The sequence below is a fragment of the Myxine glutinosa genome, chromosome 7, assembly GCF_964187855.1.
Source record: "Myxine glutinosa chromosome 7, kmMyxGlut1.1, whole genome shotgun sequence".
Taxonomy (NCBI): Eukaryota; Metazoa; Chordata; class Myxini; order Myxiniformes; family Myxinidae; genus Myxine; species Myxine glutinosa.
The window spans coordinates 9,915,430-9,933,393 of record NC_136267.1 but is presented as its reverse complement, the minus strand read 5'-3'; the positions used below and the strand labels follow the sequence as shown (position 1 = coordinate 9,933,393).

General features: G+C 47.6%; 1 protein-coding gene across 2 annotated transcripts in view; it reads right to left on the bottom strand.

The window, feature by feature from the left end:
- The window catches only part of LOC137430975 (uncharacterized), a 183,123-nt gene that overhangs the window by 93,037 nt on the left and 72,122 nt on the right, over positions 1–17,964 (bottom strand). For both annotated transcript variants that reach the window (XM_068121787.2, XM_068121788.2), the window contains exons 6-7: positions 13,729–13,962; positions 12,385–12,486 (exon numbers count right to left, since the gene is read on the bottom strand). In XM_068121787.2, the coding sequence (XP_067977888.2) occupies positions 12,385–12,486; positions 13,729–13,962 (336 nt within the window). The remainder of the gene's footprint in view (positions 1–12,384; positions 12,487–13,728; positions 13,963–17,964) is intronic.

Here is a 17,964-nt window from a genome sequence, read left to right as displayed (position 1 = left end):
CTCCGATAGCGCGTGGGCCTCACCACTGCACATCGTGCCAAAGCCGGGGGGCGGATGGCGCCCGTGTGGCGACTACCGCCGCCTCAACGACGCTACCACCCCCGACAGGTATCTGATCCCACACATCCAAGACTTTTCCGTCCGTTTGGCGGGACGGGTCATTTTTTCAAAAATTGACCTGATACGGGGATACCACCAGGTACCTGTCAGGCCGGCCGACGTCCCAAAGACGGCCGTCATCACGCCGTTTGGCCTGTTCGAATTTTTGAGGATGCCGTTTGGCCTCAAGAACGCGGCCCAGGCGTTCCAACGCTTGATGGACGGCGTGCTGCGCGACCTGCCATTTCTTTTCGTCTATCTGGACAACATCCTCGTCGCCAGCACGTCCTGAGCCGAGCACCTCCTCCAACTCCGAACGCTGTTCGGACGACTCAGCGAGCACGCCTTAATTGTCAACCCGGCCAAATGCCACTTCGGCACGATGACCGTTGACTTTTTGGGCCACCGCATCACCAAGACCGGGGCCGTGCCGCTGCCGACCAAGGTCGAGGCCATCACCAAGTTCCCGCGTCCCCGCTCCATCAAGGCCCTGCAAGAGTTCCTCGGCATGGTGAATTTTTATCACCGATTCGTGCCCCGCACTGCTCAGCTCATGCGGCCCCTTTACGAAGCCCTCCGGGGCAAGCCGGCCAAGCATGACATCGTCTGGTCCGCGGCCATGGACGCGGCATTCAAGAGCGCGAAGCGGGCCCTCGCCAACGCAACGCTGCTGGCTCACCCGGTGCTCAACGCTCCCATCGCCCTCACTACGGACGCCTCCAACTACGCGGTGGGCGCCATCCATGAACAATGGGTGAACGGGGTTTGGCAGCCACTCGCTTTTTTCAGCCGGCAACTCCGGCCGAACGAGTTAAAATACAGCACGTTTGACCGCGAGCTCCTCGGTCTATTCCTGGCCGTTCGCCATTTCCACCACCTCCTGGAGGGCCGCCCGTTCACGCCTTTCGTCGACCACAAGCCATTGGTTTACGCAATGGCCAAAGTCACGGAGCCGTGGTCGGCCCGCCAGCAGCGCCACCTCTCCGCCGTGTCGGAATTTACCACGGACATCCGGCACGTCGCCGGCAAAGACAACGCCGTGGCCGACTGTCTTTCTCGGGCCAGCGCGAACGCGGTCCACCTCGGCGTGGACTTCGCGCTCATGGCGGCCGACCAAACCACCGACACCGTGGTGCAGGCCCTCCGGGTGGCAGACAAGGGCCTCCGCCTGGCCGACATCCCCTTCGCGGACACTGTCCTGCTCTGTGACGTCTCCCAAGGCCAGCCTCGCCCCATCGTGCCCGTTACCTGGCAGCGCCGCATCTTCGCCTCCATCCACGGCCTTTCTCACCCGGGCCGGAAAGCTTCTCAGAAGCTGGTGTCAGCGCGTTTCGTATGGCATGGCCTTCGACGGGACGTCCGTGACTGGGCCAACGCCTGCACGGCCTGCCAGCGGGCCAAGGTCCACCGCCACACCCAGGCCCTGCTGGCACCTTTCACCATGCCCGAACGGCGTTTCGACCACATCAACGTGGACCTGGTTGTCCCCCTTCCCCCTTCGCGGGGTTTCACACACCTGCTCACCATGGTGGACAGGACCACCAGGTGGCCGGAGGCTGTTCCCCTCATTTCCACCACCACCGCCGACGTGGCACAGGCTTTCATCGCCACCTGGGTCGCCCGTTTTGTCGCACCGGCAGACATCTCTTTGGACCGCAGTCCGCAGTTCACCTCCGAGCTGTGGGGCGCGGTCACCCGCAACCTGGGAGTCCAGCTCCACCGTACCACGGCCTACCACCCCCAAGCCAATGGGTTGTGCGAGCGTTTTCACCGCTCCATGAAGGCCGCGCTCATGGCCGGCCTTCAGGACGACGGTTGGGCCGACTGGCTGCCGTGGGTCCTTTTGGGCCTCCGCACGGCCCCCAAGGAGGACCTCCAGGCGTCCACCGCCGAGCTCGTCTACGGCCAGCCACTCCACGTCCCGGGCGAGTTCGTGCCCGACGCTACCAGTCCCTGGTCCGCAGCTCACCAGCGCTCGGACCTCCAGGAGGCCGCCCGACGATTTGCCCCCGTGCCAACGTCCCGCCACGGTGGCCCCCAGTCCTACGTCCCCCCAGCGCTTCGCACAGCGGAGTACGTCTTTGTGCGTCATGACGCACACCGGGGGCCACTCCGGCCACCGTACAACGGGCCCTTCCGGGTCCTGCGACGGGACAACAAGTCATTCGTCATCGACTTCGGCGGCCGGGCGGACCGGATTTCAGTGGACCGCCTCAAGCCGGCGCACGTGGACGTCGACCAACCACCACGGTTGGCCCTTCCTCCACGGCGAGGCCGCCCCCCGTCCACAGTTCCCCCCGCTCGACCACCCACCACCACATCGGACCCCCCCCCCCCCACGACCCTCCAGGGGTCGCTTCGGCCGGGTCATCAGGACCACCCTTAAATTGACCCTGCCGGTGCAAGTCGATTCTGGAGGGGCGTGTGTAGCGGTTACTGCTGGGTGTACACAATCGCCTTGCACCTACCAAGGACGCGGCCAGGGAGCAATCACCATGCCGGGCTCGTCCAGGCCACCCGGACAGGCCCAGACGCGCCTCTCCCAGGCATGCCCGGACTCGCTGTTCCCGGGCTCGCCCGAGCCTCCTGGGCACGCCCGGTCTCGTCTTTCCCAGACTCGTATTTCCAGGGCTCGCCCAGGACACCCGGGCATGCCCGCTCTCGCCTTTCCAGGAATTAATTTATCGTAGTGGATTGTTAACAAGCAGCCTGAAATGTCCTGAGAGTGTGCATCCATGTAATCAGAAATCCCAGATTTGTTGTTTTACAAACAACATTTTGGTAGAGGCCTTATGTGGACGAATACTTGCTTGGTAGATAAAAACGGTACTGCATGTTGGCAGCCACTTCGGTGGCCATTTAGACCGAACAAATTGGGAGAAACTGTAATTGAATATGTAATTTACAGATGAGTATTTGGGAAGAAAAAGGGAATTTATTGATTTGGGAGACATTTTTCGAAGGTTTATTAAAGTGTTGCAATATGACATTTGGCAAGAAAAATTATTGGATGGGAAAATTAGATCTGTTTATAAAATGAGTTTGTTGACCCATTGAAGTTAATTCTTTGAATTGTTGTTTAATTAGCATTTTGAGTTCAAATTGGAAATAGTGTGGTAGAGCTTTGGTTAAAACCTTTGGTTGCAGTGTTTTGGAACAAATTGATAAACCATACGAGGTTGATAAGAATAGAAAAAAAAATATGGACCCAAAATAGAAAGTTGGATTCATGCCCCTCATTGCAAACAAGCACATGGGGCTAAGGTGGACGATCCCACAGAAAACAAGTGAATCCACTTGGATTCCGCCCAGGTTGGCACATGGAAATTATGATGTAGCATAATTATCATCTCGGGTCAAGATTTGAAATTATGCCATGGTTTTTGTAAAATTGCTACTAGTATTCACATTATGTACTTTCACCAAAACATACATCATCATAGAAACATACATAGAATTTGGGTCCTCTGGGTCATTTGGGTCCTCTGGGTCATTTGGGTCATTTGGGTCATTTGGGTCCTCTGGGTCATTTGGGTCCTCTGGGTCATTTGGGTCCTCTGGGTCATTTGGGTCATTTGGGTCATTTGGGTCCTCTGGGTCATTTGGGTCCTCTGGGTCATTTGGGTCCTCTGGGTCATTTGGGTCCTTTGGGTCATTTGGGTCCTCTGGGTCATTTGGGTCCTCTGGGTCCTCTGGGTCATTTGGGTCCTCTGGGTCCTCTGGGTCATTTGGGTCCTCTGGGTCATTTGGGTCCTCTGGGTCCTCTGGGTCCTCTGGGTCATTTGGGTCCTCTGGGTCCTCTGGGTCCTCTGGGTCCTCTGGGTCATTTGGGTCCTCTGGGTCCTCTGGGTCCTCTGGGTCATTTGGGTCCTCTGGGTCCTCTGGGTCCTCTGGGTCCTCTGGGTCATTTGGGTCCTCTGGGTCATTTGGGTCCTCTGGGTCATTTGGGTCCTCTGGGTCATTTGGGTCCTCTGGGTCATTTGGGTCCTCTGGGTCATTTGGGTCCTCTGGGTCATTTGGGTCCTCTGGGTCATTTGGGTCCTCTGGGTCATTTGGGTCCTCTGGGTCATTTGGGTCCTCTGGGTCATTTGGGTCCTCTGGGTCATTTGGGTCCTCTGGGTCATTTGGGTCCTCTGGGTCATTTGGGTCCTCTGGGTCATTTGGGTCCTCTGGGTCATTTGGGTCCTCTGGGTCATTTGGGTCCTCTGGGTCATTTGGGTCCTCTGGGTCATTTGGGTCCTCTGGGTCATTTGGGTCCTCTGGGTCATTTGGGTCATTTGGGTCCTCTGGGTCATTTGGGTCCTCTGGGTCATTTGGGTCCTCTGGGTCATTTGGGTCATTTGGGTCCTCTGGGTCATTTGGGTCCTCTGGGTCATTTGGGTCCTCTGGGTCATTTGGGTCCTCTGGGTCATTTGGGTCCTCTGGGTCATTTGGGTCCTCTGGGTCATTTGGGTCCTCTGGGTCCTCTGGGTCATTTGGGTCCTCTGGGTCATTTGGGTCCTCTGGGTCCTCTGGGTCATTTGGGTCCTCTGGGTCATTTGGGTCCTCTGGGTCATTTGGGTCCTCTGGGTCATTTGGGTCCTCTGGGTCATTTGGGTCCTCTGGGTCATTTGGGTCCTCTGGGTCATTTGGGTCCTCTGGGTCATTTGGGTCCTCTGGGTCATTTGGGTCCTCTGGGTCATTTGGGTCCTCTGGGTCATTTGGGTCCTCTGGGTCATTTGGGTCCTCTGGGTCATTTGGGTCCTCTGGGTCATTTGGGTCCTCTGGGTCATTTGGGTCCTCTGGGTCATTTGGGTCCTCTGGGTCATTTGGGTCCTCTGGGTCATTTGGGTCCTCTGGGTCATTTGGGTCCTCTGGGTCATTTGGGTCCTCTGGGTCATTTGGGTCCTCTGGGTCATTTGGGTCCTCTGGGTCATTTGGGTCCTCTGGGTCATTTGGGTCCTCTGGGTCATTTGGGTCCTCTGGGTCATTTGGGTCCTATATTCCTATCCTATAACATATATATCTCCTATAACCTATCCTATAAATATAGATTTGATGACGTCATGTTTACACATCTGAGCGACAGAAATGAGCGACAGAAATGAGCGACAGAAATGGGTGACAGAAACTAGCTTCACTTTTGAGCGCCCGAAATTCCCAGGCAAACGCTATAACGCACCAGGTTTACAACCTGTGCGTTAATAAGGCTGCACCTAGCAGCCCAGCAGAACATTCAGTGGCAGATAAATGATAGTCGTGATTTACAGTCATTTGAATTACATTTTAACACCCCTTGCATTGATAAACATTACATTTTCAACATGTGATATTCCTACTTGGGATAGTGACATTTATTTGCCTACATGACATACAATTACCTGCTGATATTAATACAGCATGAGTGAAAAATGTATCACAACTACACTCATGATCAGGGGATTGAGTTCAACCCCGGGAGATAGGGGGATCAGGGTAAGACAAATAATCTGATTATGTTACATATTAAGGGATTTTCTTTATTTACCTTTTAGGAAGCTTGTTAGTTTGGTATATAATGTTGAATGTCATCGACATATAACTATGTCATAGGTATGAATATATACAAGGAGTAGCAGACTTGTTTGTTGGTTTAGTAGTTATATTGGCAATTGTTTTAGTGGTGGCTTGCTTGAAAGCCTCAGTGACGGTGTGTTTGAATAAGGTAACCAACAACACGATGATAACGCATGAAGTGACAAATGAGGAAAGAAATGTGGAACCAGAAAAGGAAGACTTTTATGGCGACATAAACAGTAGAATTAAGATAATGGCATAACGACAATGTTATGAGTTGTGTCAATCACAATATCAGTGAACTCATATCACCACGAGTGACACACTGTTAGAAAAAAAAAAAAGGGAAAAAGAAAAAGTGGAGAGGAATTATGGTAATAATACATTATGCTTAATTTGTTGGTTTGGGAAAATTGTTGTTGGGAATTAGGTATTCCCGTTTGTGATTGTAATCATATACAATTTATTTTCTTAGAGTAGTGCTAAAATACCTGCATGAGTTAATTTTTGAACTATAATAATAATAATAATAATGCATTTATTTTATATAGCGCTTTTCAGGAAGCCCAAAGACGCTTTGACAGAGTGCAAAACATAACGCATAGCAAAACATAAAGACAATTGCAAAAAAAGAAGAATCAATAGGGAAATATTCAAAGCACAAAGGAGGGAGAAGGAGAGGAGATAGTCAGGGGTTAGATGCTGTGGGTTAAATGTTGAATGCAGTGTTGAACAGGTGGGTCTTGAGTGATGTTTTGAATGTGGTGAGTGAGGAGGAGTCTCTGATGGTGTGAGGTAGCGAGTTCCAGAGGGTGGGAGCAGCGATGGAGAAGGCCCTGTCCCCCCAGGATCTAAATTTGGTCCGGATGGGGGGGGTCAGGAGGTTGGTACCAGCAGAGCGGAGGTTGCGGGTGGGAGTGTGTCTGGAGAGGAGGTCAGCCAGGTAGGATGGGGCCAGGTTATGGAGGGCTTTGTAGGTCAAGAGGAGGATTTTGTACGGGATTCTCTGGGAGATGGGGAGCCAGTGAAGCTTGTAAAGGACGGGGGTGATGTGGTCACGGGTCCGGGAATGGGTGAGTAGACGGGCAGCGGAGTTCTGAATGTATTGGAGTTTGTTGGTGATTGTTGAGGGTGAACCATAAAGGAGGCTATTGCAGTAGTCCAGACGGGAAGTGATGAAGGCGTGGATGAGGGTTTCTGCAGCCACAGAGGAGAGGGATGGACGGAGACGGGCGATGTTTTTCAGGTGGAAGAAGGCTGTCTTTGTGATCTGTTTAGTGTATTTGTCGAAGGAGAGGGTTTGGTCAAAGATGATGCCAAGATTCCGGATGTGAGGGGAGGTGGACACTGGGAAACCGTCGATGTTGAGGGCAAAGTTATGGGTGGACTTGGTGAGCGTTTTTGGGCCAATGATGATTATTTCAGATTTATCACAGTTAAGTTTGAGGAAGTTGATTTGAAGCCAGGATTTTATTTCAGTGATGCAGTTTGTCAGGATAGAGTGGGTGGCGGTGGAGATGGACTTGGTGGAGATGAAAAGCTGGATGTCATCGGCGAAGCAGTGGAATTGGAGACCATGACGGCGGATTAAGTGACCGAGGGGGGACAGGTAAAGGATAAAGAGGAGGGGGCCAAGAACTGAACCTTGGGGGACACCTTGGGGGAGGGGAGCAGTGGGGGATTTGCAGTTATTGATGGAGATGAACTGACGTCTGTCAGAGAGGTATGATTTAATCCAAGAGAGGGCAGTGCCGGTAATGTTAAAGGTGGTTTCAAGTCGGGTGAGGAGGATGGTGTGATCGATGGTGTCAAAGGCAGCGCTGAGGTCAAGGAGGATGAGAATGTTGAGGTTGCCAGCATCAGAGGAGAGGAGAAGGTCGTTGGTGATTTTGAGGAGAGCAGTTTCAGTACTGTGGTTGGACCGGAATCCGGATTGGAATGTTTCATACAGGTTATTGGCAGAGAGGTGATGCTTGAGTTGAGTGGCTACAGCGCGTTCCAAAACCTTTGACAGAAAGGGTAGGTTGGAGATGGGTCTGAAGTTATTTAGGGTGTCAGGGTTTAGTCCAGGTTTTTTCAGAATGGGGGTAACAGCAGCAATTTTGAGGGATGGTGGGACGATGCCTGTAGACAGGGAGGAGTTTATTGTTGCAATGATAAGTGGAGAAAGAGCAGGAAGGGAGGCCTTGACAAAGCTGGAGGGGATGGGGTCAAGAGTGCAGGTGGCAGTTTTCATTCCGATGAGGAGTTCAGAGAGGTCAGTAGGGGAGACTGGGGAGAATTGAGACAGGGGATGGCAGGATAAGGGGGGGCAGGTGGTTTGAGGGGGAGCGGGTGCGGCGGTGGTCAAGCTGTTGTAGATGTTTTCAATTTTGCGTTGGAAGAATGAAAGGAAGGAGATGCAGTTGTCTATTGTGAATGACTGGGTGGTGGTGTTCAGGGGGCTGAGGAGTTTGTTTATTGTAGAGAAGAGTGCTTTTGGGTTTCCGGAGCCAGAGTGGATAATTTGAGAGTAGTAGGCGGAGCGGGCGCGGGAGAGGGCATCTTTATAGTGTTGTATGTGGTCCTTGTAGGCCTGGGAGTGAACTGTGAGACCTGTTTTATTGCGGAGTCTTTCAAGTTGGCGAGCACGAGTTTTCATTAGGCGGAGCTCAGGGGTAAACCAGGGAGCAGAATGGGTGAAAGAAACTGTTTTGGTTTTTATAGGCGCAATTTGGTCAAGGCAGGAAGAGAGAGTGTGGTTGTAGTAGTCAGTGAGGTCAGAAGGGGTGTGGAGGTCAACGAAGGGAGAAGTGGACATTTTTTCAGAGAGGGTCGATGAGAATGAGGCAGGTGAAAAAGCGTTTAGCTTACGGAAGTTGATAGTGCGATAATGCCTTGGTGCTGGGGTGGGGATGTTGATGGTCAGAGTGATGGCTAGGTGGTCAGAGAGAGTGAGGTCGGAGCCAGAGAGATGGTGCAAAATTAGTCCAGTAGAGCAGACAAGGTCCAAAATGTGACCACGGTTATGGGTAGGAAAGTTGACATGTTGAGTGAGGTTAAAGCAGGTGAGTAAATCAGTGAAGTCAGTGGTTAGCGTGGAGTCAGTGGAGTCCATGTGGATATTGAAATCACCAAGGAGGAGGATTGAGGGGGAGAGGGAACATAGCTGGGTCAGAAAGTAGGAGAAGTCAGACAGGAATGATGGGTGTGGTTTGGGAGGGCGGTAGACAACAGCCATGACTGACTGTGTGTGACCAGAGAGTTTAAAAGCCAGGTGTTCAAATGATGGAGCAGATGAGATGGAGATGAGGTTGGTCTTGATGTCTTGTCGGTGAATAACGGCAATTCCACCACCTCGGCCCTCCGAGCGTGGTTTATTGATGTAAGAATATCCATTGGGTGTGGTGAGGTTGAGCGTGTAGTAGTCCAGTGGTTGTTGCCAGGTCTCAGTGAGACAGAGAAAGTCCAGTTTATTTTCCAGGATGTAGTCGTTCAGGATGAGGCATTTGTTGTTGAGGGACCGGGTATTGAACAGGGTGAGCTTGATGTTGTTTTGTACGGCGGGTATGAATCCAGGTGATTTGGCCAGGGTTCGCAGACAGGAGGTGCGATTTTGTGCGTTGTTGTGACCAGGTGTGTTGGGACGATGAGTGGGAGTGCGCTGAGCCGACCAGAGGATGGGGATGGAGTGACCTGATTGTAAATAAACAAACTTACGACCGGAGCCACGGTGAATGTACCTGGGTCGACGCAGGAGTCCATTCGATCTGATTGCAGAGATGCATGATGGGGTGGAGCGGGTTTTAAGCAGGAGAAGCCTTGCGGCAGAGTACCGCAGAGCCATGCCAGCAGGAGCGAAGGCAAAGCGAGCACGCGGCCAAGGGTGAGGAGGCGAAACAATCGACACAACCAACGGGAGTGGGCCCGAGGAAACAGCGATGGAGCCGAGCAGGTGAAGCCCGGAGCAGCAGAGCAGAGCCGGGACCGCGCAGAGGAAGACTCAATGGCCATAAATCCGCCACGACCACCAGGAAAGCAAGACACGGACAATGGTCCAGTCAGAGAAGCGGCGAGCAAACGACGCCAGCGTCCTCTCACGACCGGACCGGAAAACGGAAGTTTTCCTCTATATTAACCTCTATATAAAACGGAACTATATTAACCTGAAAGCAATTGTGGATGCTATTCTTAGTTTAGTAATAAAATACATACCTGATTGAATATTATTTGTGTGACGCATATAAATGAATATAACTTTTTGTGTTAAGGAAAAACAACAAATTGTTGAATGTGAAACTGTCGGAAGATATACATGATTATGCTGATTTCATGGTAAGATGTACCCTATCTGATTCAGTGTGTGCGGAAAGCAGATTCAGATGTGACTGAGCATAAGGATAAGACGAGATCACATTTTGAAGGGAATGCTAACGGAAGTGGGAAGAAGTTCGAGAAAGAAAATTTGTGGCTAAAAAATGAAGTTAATCGTGGCATACACCCTCTTTCTCAAAGAATGATGAAGACATTCTCCCGTGTAACTTGGAGATGAATGCTTACCTTCACCAAGGAAATTTATGTGACCATTTGCCTGGATCACACTGCAACATATGAAAGAAAGGCGATCACTTACTCTTGTTCGAAGGCTTCGAACATTCACCACATCAGAAGTTGCAGGACAACGACATTTTACCTGCAACCTCTGTGAAATGCGGGGACATATGTTATTACTTCACCAACGTCCGGGGAACCAGCATGGAGCTGCAAAAAACGGCTGTGCCCTTGTCACAACAGCTGTGCACGATTCTGCTGGTTGCTCCTGGTAAGGACCATGAATGACCTGAACACCATGGTCCCAACATCATTGTGGATGCATCCGGCATCCCTGTTCCACATCTTGCTGGCCAATCAACGTCACACCAATACTTGCTGCCCACTCACAATGAGGGAGGAGGCAAGTCGACTACAACTGGGTGAAGGCCTTGTTCAGGAATTACTATGGTTTACAGCAAAAAGTGGCAAGAATGCTACAAGGAGAGCAGGGTCAGTCTATGACTCCGCAATGTTACCACAACAGCGAAATCCTACACGAAGTAGTGCAGGAGCTATGAAGACATTAGGAGAAAATGTTTCATACCAGGATTCAAACACAAGTGATCAGCCCTTCCTTTCAAACAAAGTCAACATTTGTGTGGAGGCAAACGTTTTTTGCCAGATGGTGCAGATGCTTTACAAAACTTGAAAATGAAGTGAAATTGTTGTATCTTGGTGATGGTGAAGTGTTGTTTTGAAAATATATTTGTGATGCAAATGCAATAGATTGAACAATATGGAAGGAGTCAATGACCAACGAAATGTTTTGTGATTCTTGCAGGATGACGGTGTATGCCCAAGGGAATTTGATTACCAAAGTGATTGATTATTTACTTATACTTGTAATGATGTTTACTTGTAGTGATTGATTGTTTACTTATATTGATGTTTAGATTAATGGTTAATATAAACAAAAACAAAAAGATGAGGGAATTGTGGAAGTGTAACTCAGTGTAACTTATTAATTGGCACTGGTAACTTATTAATTAACACTGGTAACGAAGCAGATACATTTTACCTGCAAACTCTGTGAAAGCCGAGTTCGTAAATGAGTGTCAGGAATGTGCCCGAACATGGTAATCTCTTGTCCACCTGGTCACAGCCCCTGGCTGGAGCACCCCCCTATCGTTTGGTAAACGGAACTCACAGCAGGAGGGGAGCGAGCTGATGCCAGGACTTGGTGCATGCATGACCTCGGGGCATTAGCGGAGAAAGGATTAACGTTCAGCGGACAGGGGATTAAGTCCAGTTTGTCCATATAAACGAGAGCAAACGTTGAGTCAAGGGAACTTGTGAGCAGAAGCTCTGACCGACGGAACGGACGAGGACTCATCATCAGACCCTCTGCCCGACGGGAGTGGCGGAGGAACATCGGCCGAACGAGAAGGACCATGCGAAAAGAGTTAACATGGTCCATTGAATTAAGCGGTATTATTTGGTCATTGGAATGAAGTGAATAACCAGTTAATAAACCAGACCTTTTGTAAAACCTGTGTCCGGTCATTGGAGTCTTGAGTCTCCCCTAATACTTCCCCTACACTATCCTGGATCTTATCTCGAAAGAAAATGATGTGCGTATGTAAGCCATCATTCATTATCTGATTTTCAACTTTGAACAAGATAGGTAAATGCGTGTCCGAGAAATGGTTGAGGAAGTGTTCAACGTCGGGTTTTCTACAACGAAAATGGCCGCCAGTCGGCCATCTTTGATTGTATCGTGAAACAAAATGATGGGCACATGTATACCGTCATATATTGTCTTTGTACCAAGTATGAACAAAATTGGTCCATACATCTCCGAGTTATGGTTGTGGACACACGCACGCATGGACGGGTGGACAGACGAGACCCAATCCCTAAGCCCCCGTTTTGGACCATGTCCAACTAGGGCTAATAATCATGCACTTTGCATCGGTTGATTACTCATCAGACGATGTTATGTTAAGGGTACAAGTTGATGAATCATAATTTGCTAAACATTAAAATTGGTTGCTTACTGACTGAACAGACACAGAAAGTTGTACAATTATTAGTGTCTCAATAACAATGCGCAAACCATCTTTTTTTTTTTAAATGAACAAATAAACACCTGGTGTCCTCACTTTTTAAGCAGGTACCACAGACTAGTCATTCGTATGGACATCAACAAGCAAGCATCAAAACCGGTGGATTACTCACTTCTGTGGAATGTACTTGGATAACTTCTTTGGTGGGTTTGGAATGCTTCCGGAGGAGGAAAATCGGATATGGAGTGAAAGTTGAATCTTGATTCAAAATCGTCTGAAACGTCGTGAAACAAAATTAAAGATAAGCAATAAAATCTTGTACATGTGCATGTCTACAGGACAAAAGACAATACAGGTAAGTAACAGAGAGTAAAAATTATCTAAATCTTTTTGAAATTCCCAACTGGAGTAAATTTTGAATTGAATTTGAACGCTTGTTGTTCACATCTCATGATCGCCTTATGATGTTGGGATCCTAGGTTCAAATCCCACATACTGTGTCGATTTTCCTGTTGTCTCATACTGTCTATGGGATTCGTGACAAAATTCACTGATATCCTATAATGTCCTTGCCCTGCCCATCATACCTGTACAGGATGTGTATATGTCACATCTGTATCGATTGGAGATCTTATTCTTTTTCTGCTCCTTCTCTTCCCTTGATAAAGGGGTGGGCTCCAATGGTACAAAACTTCTGCCCTGCCTTGAACACGATACTCTTCCACCCCCCGCCATATTATCTCTCCTCAATCCTCTCACCTCAACTGCGGGTTACCTCTTTTCCTCCTACCTTGTTCCTTCAACCTATCTGCTCTCTTTCCCATTCTCTCTTCCCCCTTCCACACCAAGTGTCCAGCCCATCTCAGCTGGCATTTCACCAATCTCCCCATCACCATCATCTGCACACGAATCTCCTCACTCAGTTCATCCATCCTCCTTCTAACCCTAACCCTAACAACCCTAACCCTAACAACCCTAACCCTAACAACCCTAACCCAGTCACTGTTCCCCCCAGATACTCATTCCTATTTTATTGTCCGATTTCCTTCCCCTCCGACCCGATATTCATTTATTTTCTCCGCTGTCAAACCCACATCACCTCGGTCTTCTCCGTCTTATCTTCAGTCTTCTGGAATTTCTCCTTCCTCTCCCCAGTACCTCCTGCATATATCCTGCTTACTCTCTGCCACAACAATCATATCATCCGCATACAACATCTTAACCAGAAAAATTTTCATGTTTACCTTCCATCACCATGATTAACACGAGTGGGCTGAGAACGCTAACCTGCCTCAAACCGATGTTCACACTGAACTCCTCCAACATCCCAGAAACGCAAAAATTCAACAAAACAAACAAACACACACACGCAAAAAACACACACACACACACACACACACACACACACACACACACACACACACACACACACACACACACACACACACACACACACACACACCAAAAATTGATGCTCAAACAAATAGTGTGAGCTGCAAATGTGTGAGTACACTACCAATTGTGGAAAATGGTCGGATTGGCCCATTCCTGGGAGGAAGAGGCGGCGGGACGCAGTGTCCGACACGGGGACGGCCCGGCACCACTGGGCTAGGCAGTCCGGGAGCCATTCGAGTTCTGTCAGTTCCATCTGGGCTGGGAGGCTCCATCGAGTGTTGGCGTAGTGGAAGAGGTGGAGCTGGTAGAGGCCCTTGGTTCATGGCTAGCCCGTTCCTGATAACTGCTGGAGGACCTAAAGGTTCAACAAAGGCAGAAGTATGCAAATAATGACAGGAAATAAAACATGCCATATATATATACACACACATAAAATATATAGGGTGTGGTTTGCATGAATGGTTTTGCATGTTTGCATGAGTGGTGCATGTTGGTAAGGGTAGGTGGTTGGTTGTGTGTGTTTTTTTTTGTTTGTTTTTCTAACTATTATTATTTCTTATTTTGTGTATGTGAGTGAGTGGGTGAGAGTGTGTGTTTTTGCATGAATGAATTTTTGCATGAGTGTGTGCTTTTTGTATGTTGATTGGTGTAGGTTGTAAGGGTAGGTGGTTGGTTGGGGTTATGTGTGTATGTGTGTGGATGTGTGTATTGTATAAATGATCTGGTGTGTTTTGTTAGTGAGTGGTGAAGGGTATAAAGGTGGGTGTTTGAGTGTTCCACCATGTTTGTTTGGTGCTGTGGATTCTGGATGTGGAGGTGTTGCTGTTGTAGTCTGCGTTCGCACAGGCTGGGGGTGGGGGTATGTACGCATCCAGGTGTAGTTGCTGCATGTGGATGTGTATGTGCCTCTGCTGGCCCACCTTAGCTGACCGTATCGAGGTTGAAGGGCCGAAACGGGATGATGCCGAGGACCTCGACTGAGGACCTGGTCAGTGCGGCACACTTGTGACCAGGTGTGTTTTGAACTTATATATATATATATATATATATATATATATATATATATATATATATATATATATATATATATATATATATATATACTCAATAGGGTATTAATAAATACTTGTTGCCGATGTAGGCTGAAACTGAAGATTTGCTGGAAATAAAGGCATCCTGGCCTCAGTTTCTGAAATCATCTGAAGGTCTGGACAGCATTGCTGAGATACTCAATTTGATTGTCAGAAGATTGGTTTACTCCATTAATCATGCTGCTAACCATATCCATCTCAGGATGAATCCCAGATTTCCTGATTTTTACAATTGCACGTAACTATCCTCTTGCTTACATTTACACAGCAAAGAGATAAGCTTGTACCAATCAGGATGAAAATGCCAAATGTTAAATATTGTTACGTTTGTGGCGGTAGGGAAGAAATACCATAGTGGAGTTAGGATCGTATAGGTTTTAGCATGGACAATGTGACGTGTAGAAGACATATCGATGAAGATAAGCAGGGAACCCGTGAACCTTAAGGTTGTTTATGTGTCACCACACGGAAGGTGAATTTGTGTTAGTTAAATAGAGCTTAAGGATAATTCCCAGGATGTATTTGCCCCCTGTAATTTTTCCTTATGTTCTTACATTCACTCAGCCAGCCATGCAAACGAGTGCTCCATGAAACCACGACAACTGAGATAATGCAGACAGTGCCGAACGTCACCCCGATCGGAAAGTAAACCCCACCCCACCAACCATCTATGGAGAAAGACCCCGCCCAGTGGAGGCGGAGCATCAGTGGGCAGTCAAGAAGGCCGTGAGCCCCCCCCCCCCAAAAGGCAGGATTGGTCATATGACGTCAGAAAGAGCTGGAAGGTTTGAGGAGGAGTTAAAAAAGAAGAATCCGGCTCTCGCTCTCTCTCTCTCTCTCTCTCTCTCTCTCTCTCTCTCTCTCTCTCTCTCTCTCTCTCTTGTGCTGGCTTCATGGCGGGCGGACATTTTTGTCTCTGGCTCTCGGCTGCGGCTGGAGTTTGTGTGCTTTTGGAGGGGAGATTTCGGAGCTTTGGAACATTTGAATAGTCGAAGGAGGGGGAGTCGTTTGACTGCGGTACTTTTTGGGGGAAGAGAGCCGCGTGGTTGGTGGTGGAGGCGAGGAGGGGCTGGCTGATTGCTCACAACTGGGCATTTTCGCCGCCATTTTTTGGAGCTTTTCCCGTGCAGGCAGCTGCACGGATTTCCGCAACCATCAAGCTCCCAGCCGCATTTTGAGATGCAAGCTGAGTGCCGGCCGATAAAAAGGAACATCAATTTATTATTTTTTATCATTCCCCTTGTGTGTTTTAGAGTCTGAGTGGAGACATCTCAAGTAGGATTATAGATTTATCTCACCATCCATTTTATTTCCGTGCTTTATTTTCATAAAATCCTTTTTTGTTGCATTTAAATTGTGGTGTTCGTTTCTTTGTTGAGGGGTTCGGATTAACCCCATGTGCCGTCGTACATGTAAGACCCTGGTTTTCTTCGTCAGCGCACACCAAAAAGATACTGCCAAGTTTCGAACTGCTGCCTCAGAGTTAACCGATTGGCTATCCGTCTGAGGCCGGTGTAGTTGGACATGGACTTCACAATATTATTGCAGTGGTATCACTGCAGAGTACCATGTACAATGAATGAATTAGCACCATTAGATGGGTTCAAAATGTATCAATCAACAACATTGCTCTCATACAGGTGGAGTCATTAACAACTAAACACAAACAAAAACTTAGGAGAGAGCACACCTCCCCCAGGTGAACAGTTTACGTTTTATATCACAGAGTAGACCAGAAAATCACAATACAGAATCACATTTAAACAAATTCATCCGTCCACAACTTTTTGAGTTATTCTGCGTAGTATCGTTTTTGGCCCCATCTCTCAATGGTGAAGAATCACTTTAAAATTCTACTATCCGGGTCCGAATCCGGATCCGGATCTTCACCAAAATCTAATCATTTCGTCCTTGTCACATACGCCACATCTCTGCCAAATTTCGTCCAAATCCGTCCACAACTTTTTGAGATATCTTGTTCACAGACAAACAAACAAACAAACAAACGGACAGACAAACAGGGGTGAAAACATAACCTCAATCCACCTTTGGTGGCGAAGGTAACGAGATGGTATTCATAGAATACTCACCTCGTGCAGTCAACTTGGTGTGAGCTAACTCTTCTATTTTTGAAGGTTTTTTTTTTTCTTTGATCCAATATTGGTGCCAGACCACGTGAGCGATGACATCATAAATTTATATTCTCTAATACAGTATAATTGTTCCATAGATCACGCTCAAGCAATTTCAAACCGATCAGACTAAACGTTATACGAGTCGAATTATGACATCATTATTTAGGCACCAATGACGTCATCATCAACAACACCTATTCCCCATGTGGAGTTCTTCACAATGAGCCGTTTCATTTATTTTTTTTCCATGGAGATTTTTTCCATCGACATTTTCCATATATTTTCCATTTTCGGAGATACAGAGGTACAACGTTTTTCCGTTTTTCCAAAATGGCACCTTTACCACATCACCAATGACGTCATAGTTATCAATAAAAATTCTACAGAAGGTGTGATTCTATAAAGAGGTTTAAATTGGCGGAAGTTATAGATTTACAGTGCAGGTTGGTGTTATTGTATAAAGATGTTTATATTAGAGGTAGTTATAGATTTACAGTGTCCGTTGGTGTTATTGTATAAAGATGTTTATATTAGAGGTAGTTATAGATTTACAGTGTCCGTTGGTGTTATTGTATAAAGATGTTTATATTAGAGGTAGTTATAGATTTACAGTGTCCGTTGGTGTTATTGTATAAAGATGTTTATATGAGAGGTAGTTATAGATTTACAGTGTCTGTTGGTGTTATTGTATAAAGATGTTTATATTAGAGGTAGTTATAGGTTTACAGTGTAGGTTGGTGTTATTGTATGAAGATGTTTATATTAGAGGTAGTTATAGATTTATAGTGTAGGTTGGTGTTATTGTATGAAGATGTTTATATTAGAGGTAGTTATAGATTTATAGTGTAGGTTGGTGTTATTGTATGAAGATGTATATATTAGAGGTAGTTATAGATTTACAGTGTCCGTTGGTGTTATTGTATAAAGATGTTTATATTAGAGGTAGTTATAGGTTTACAGTGTAGGTTGGTGTTATTGTATAAAGATGTTTATATTAGAGGTAGTTATAGGTTTACAGTGTAGGTTGGTGATATTGTATAACGATGTTTATATTAGAGGTAGCTACAGATTTACAGTGCAGGTTGGTGTTATTGTATAGAGATACTTATGTTGTAGGTTGGTGTTATTGTA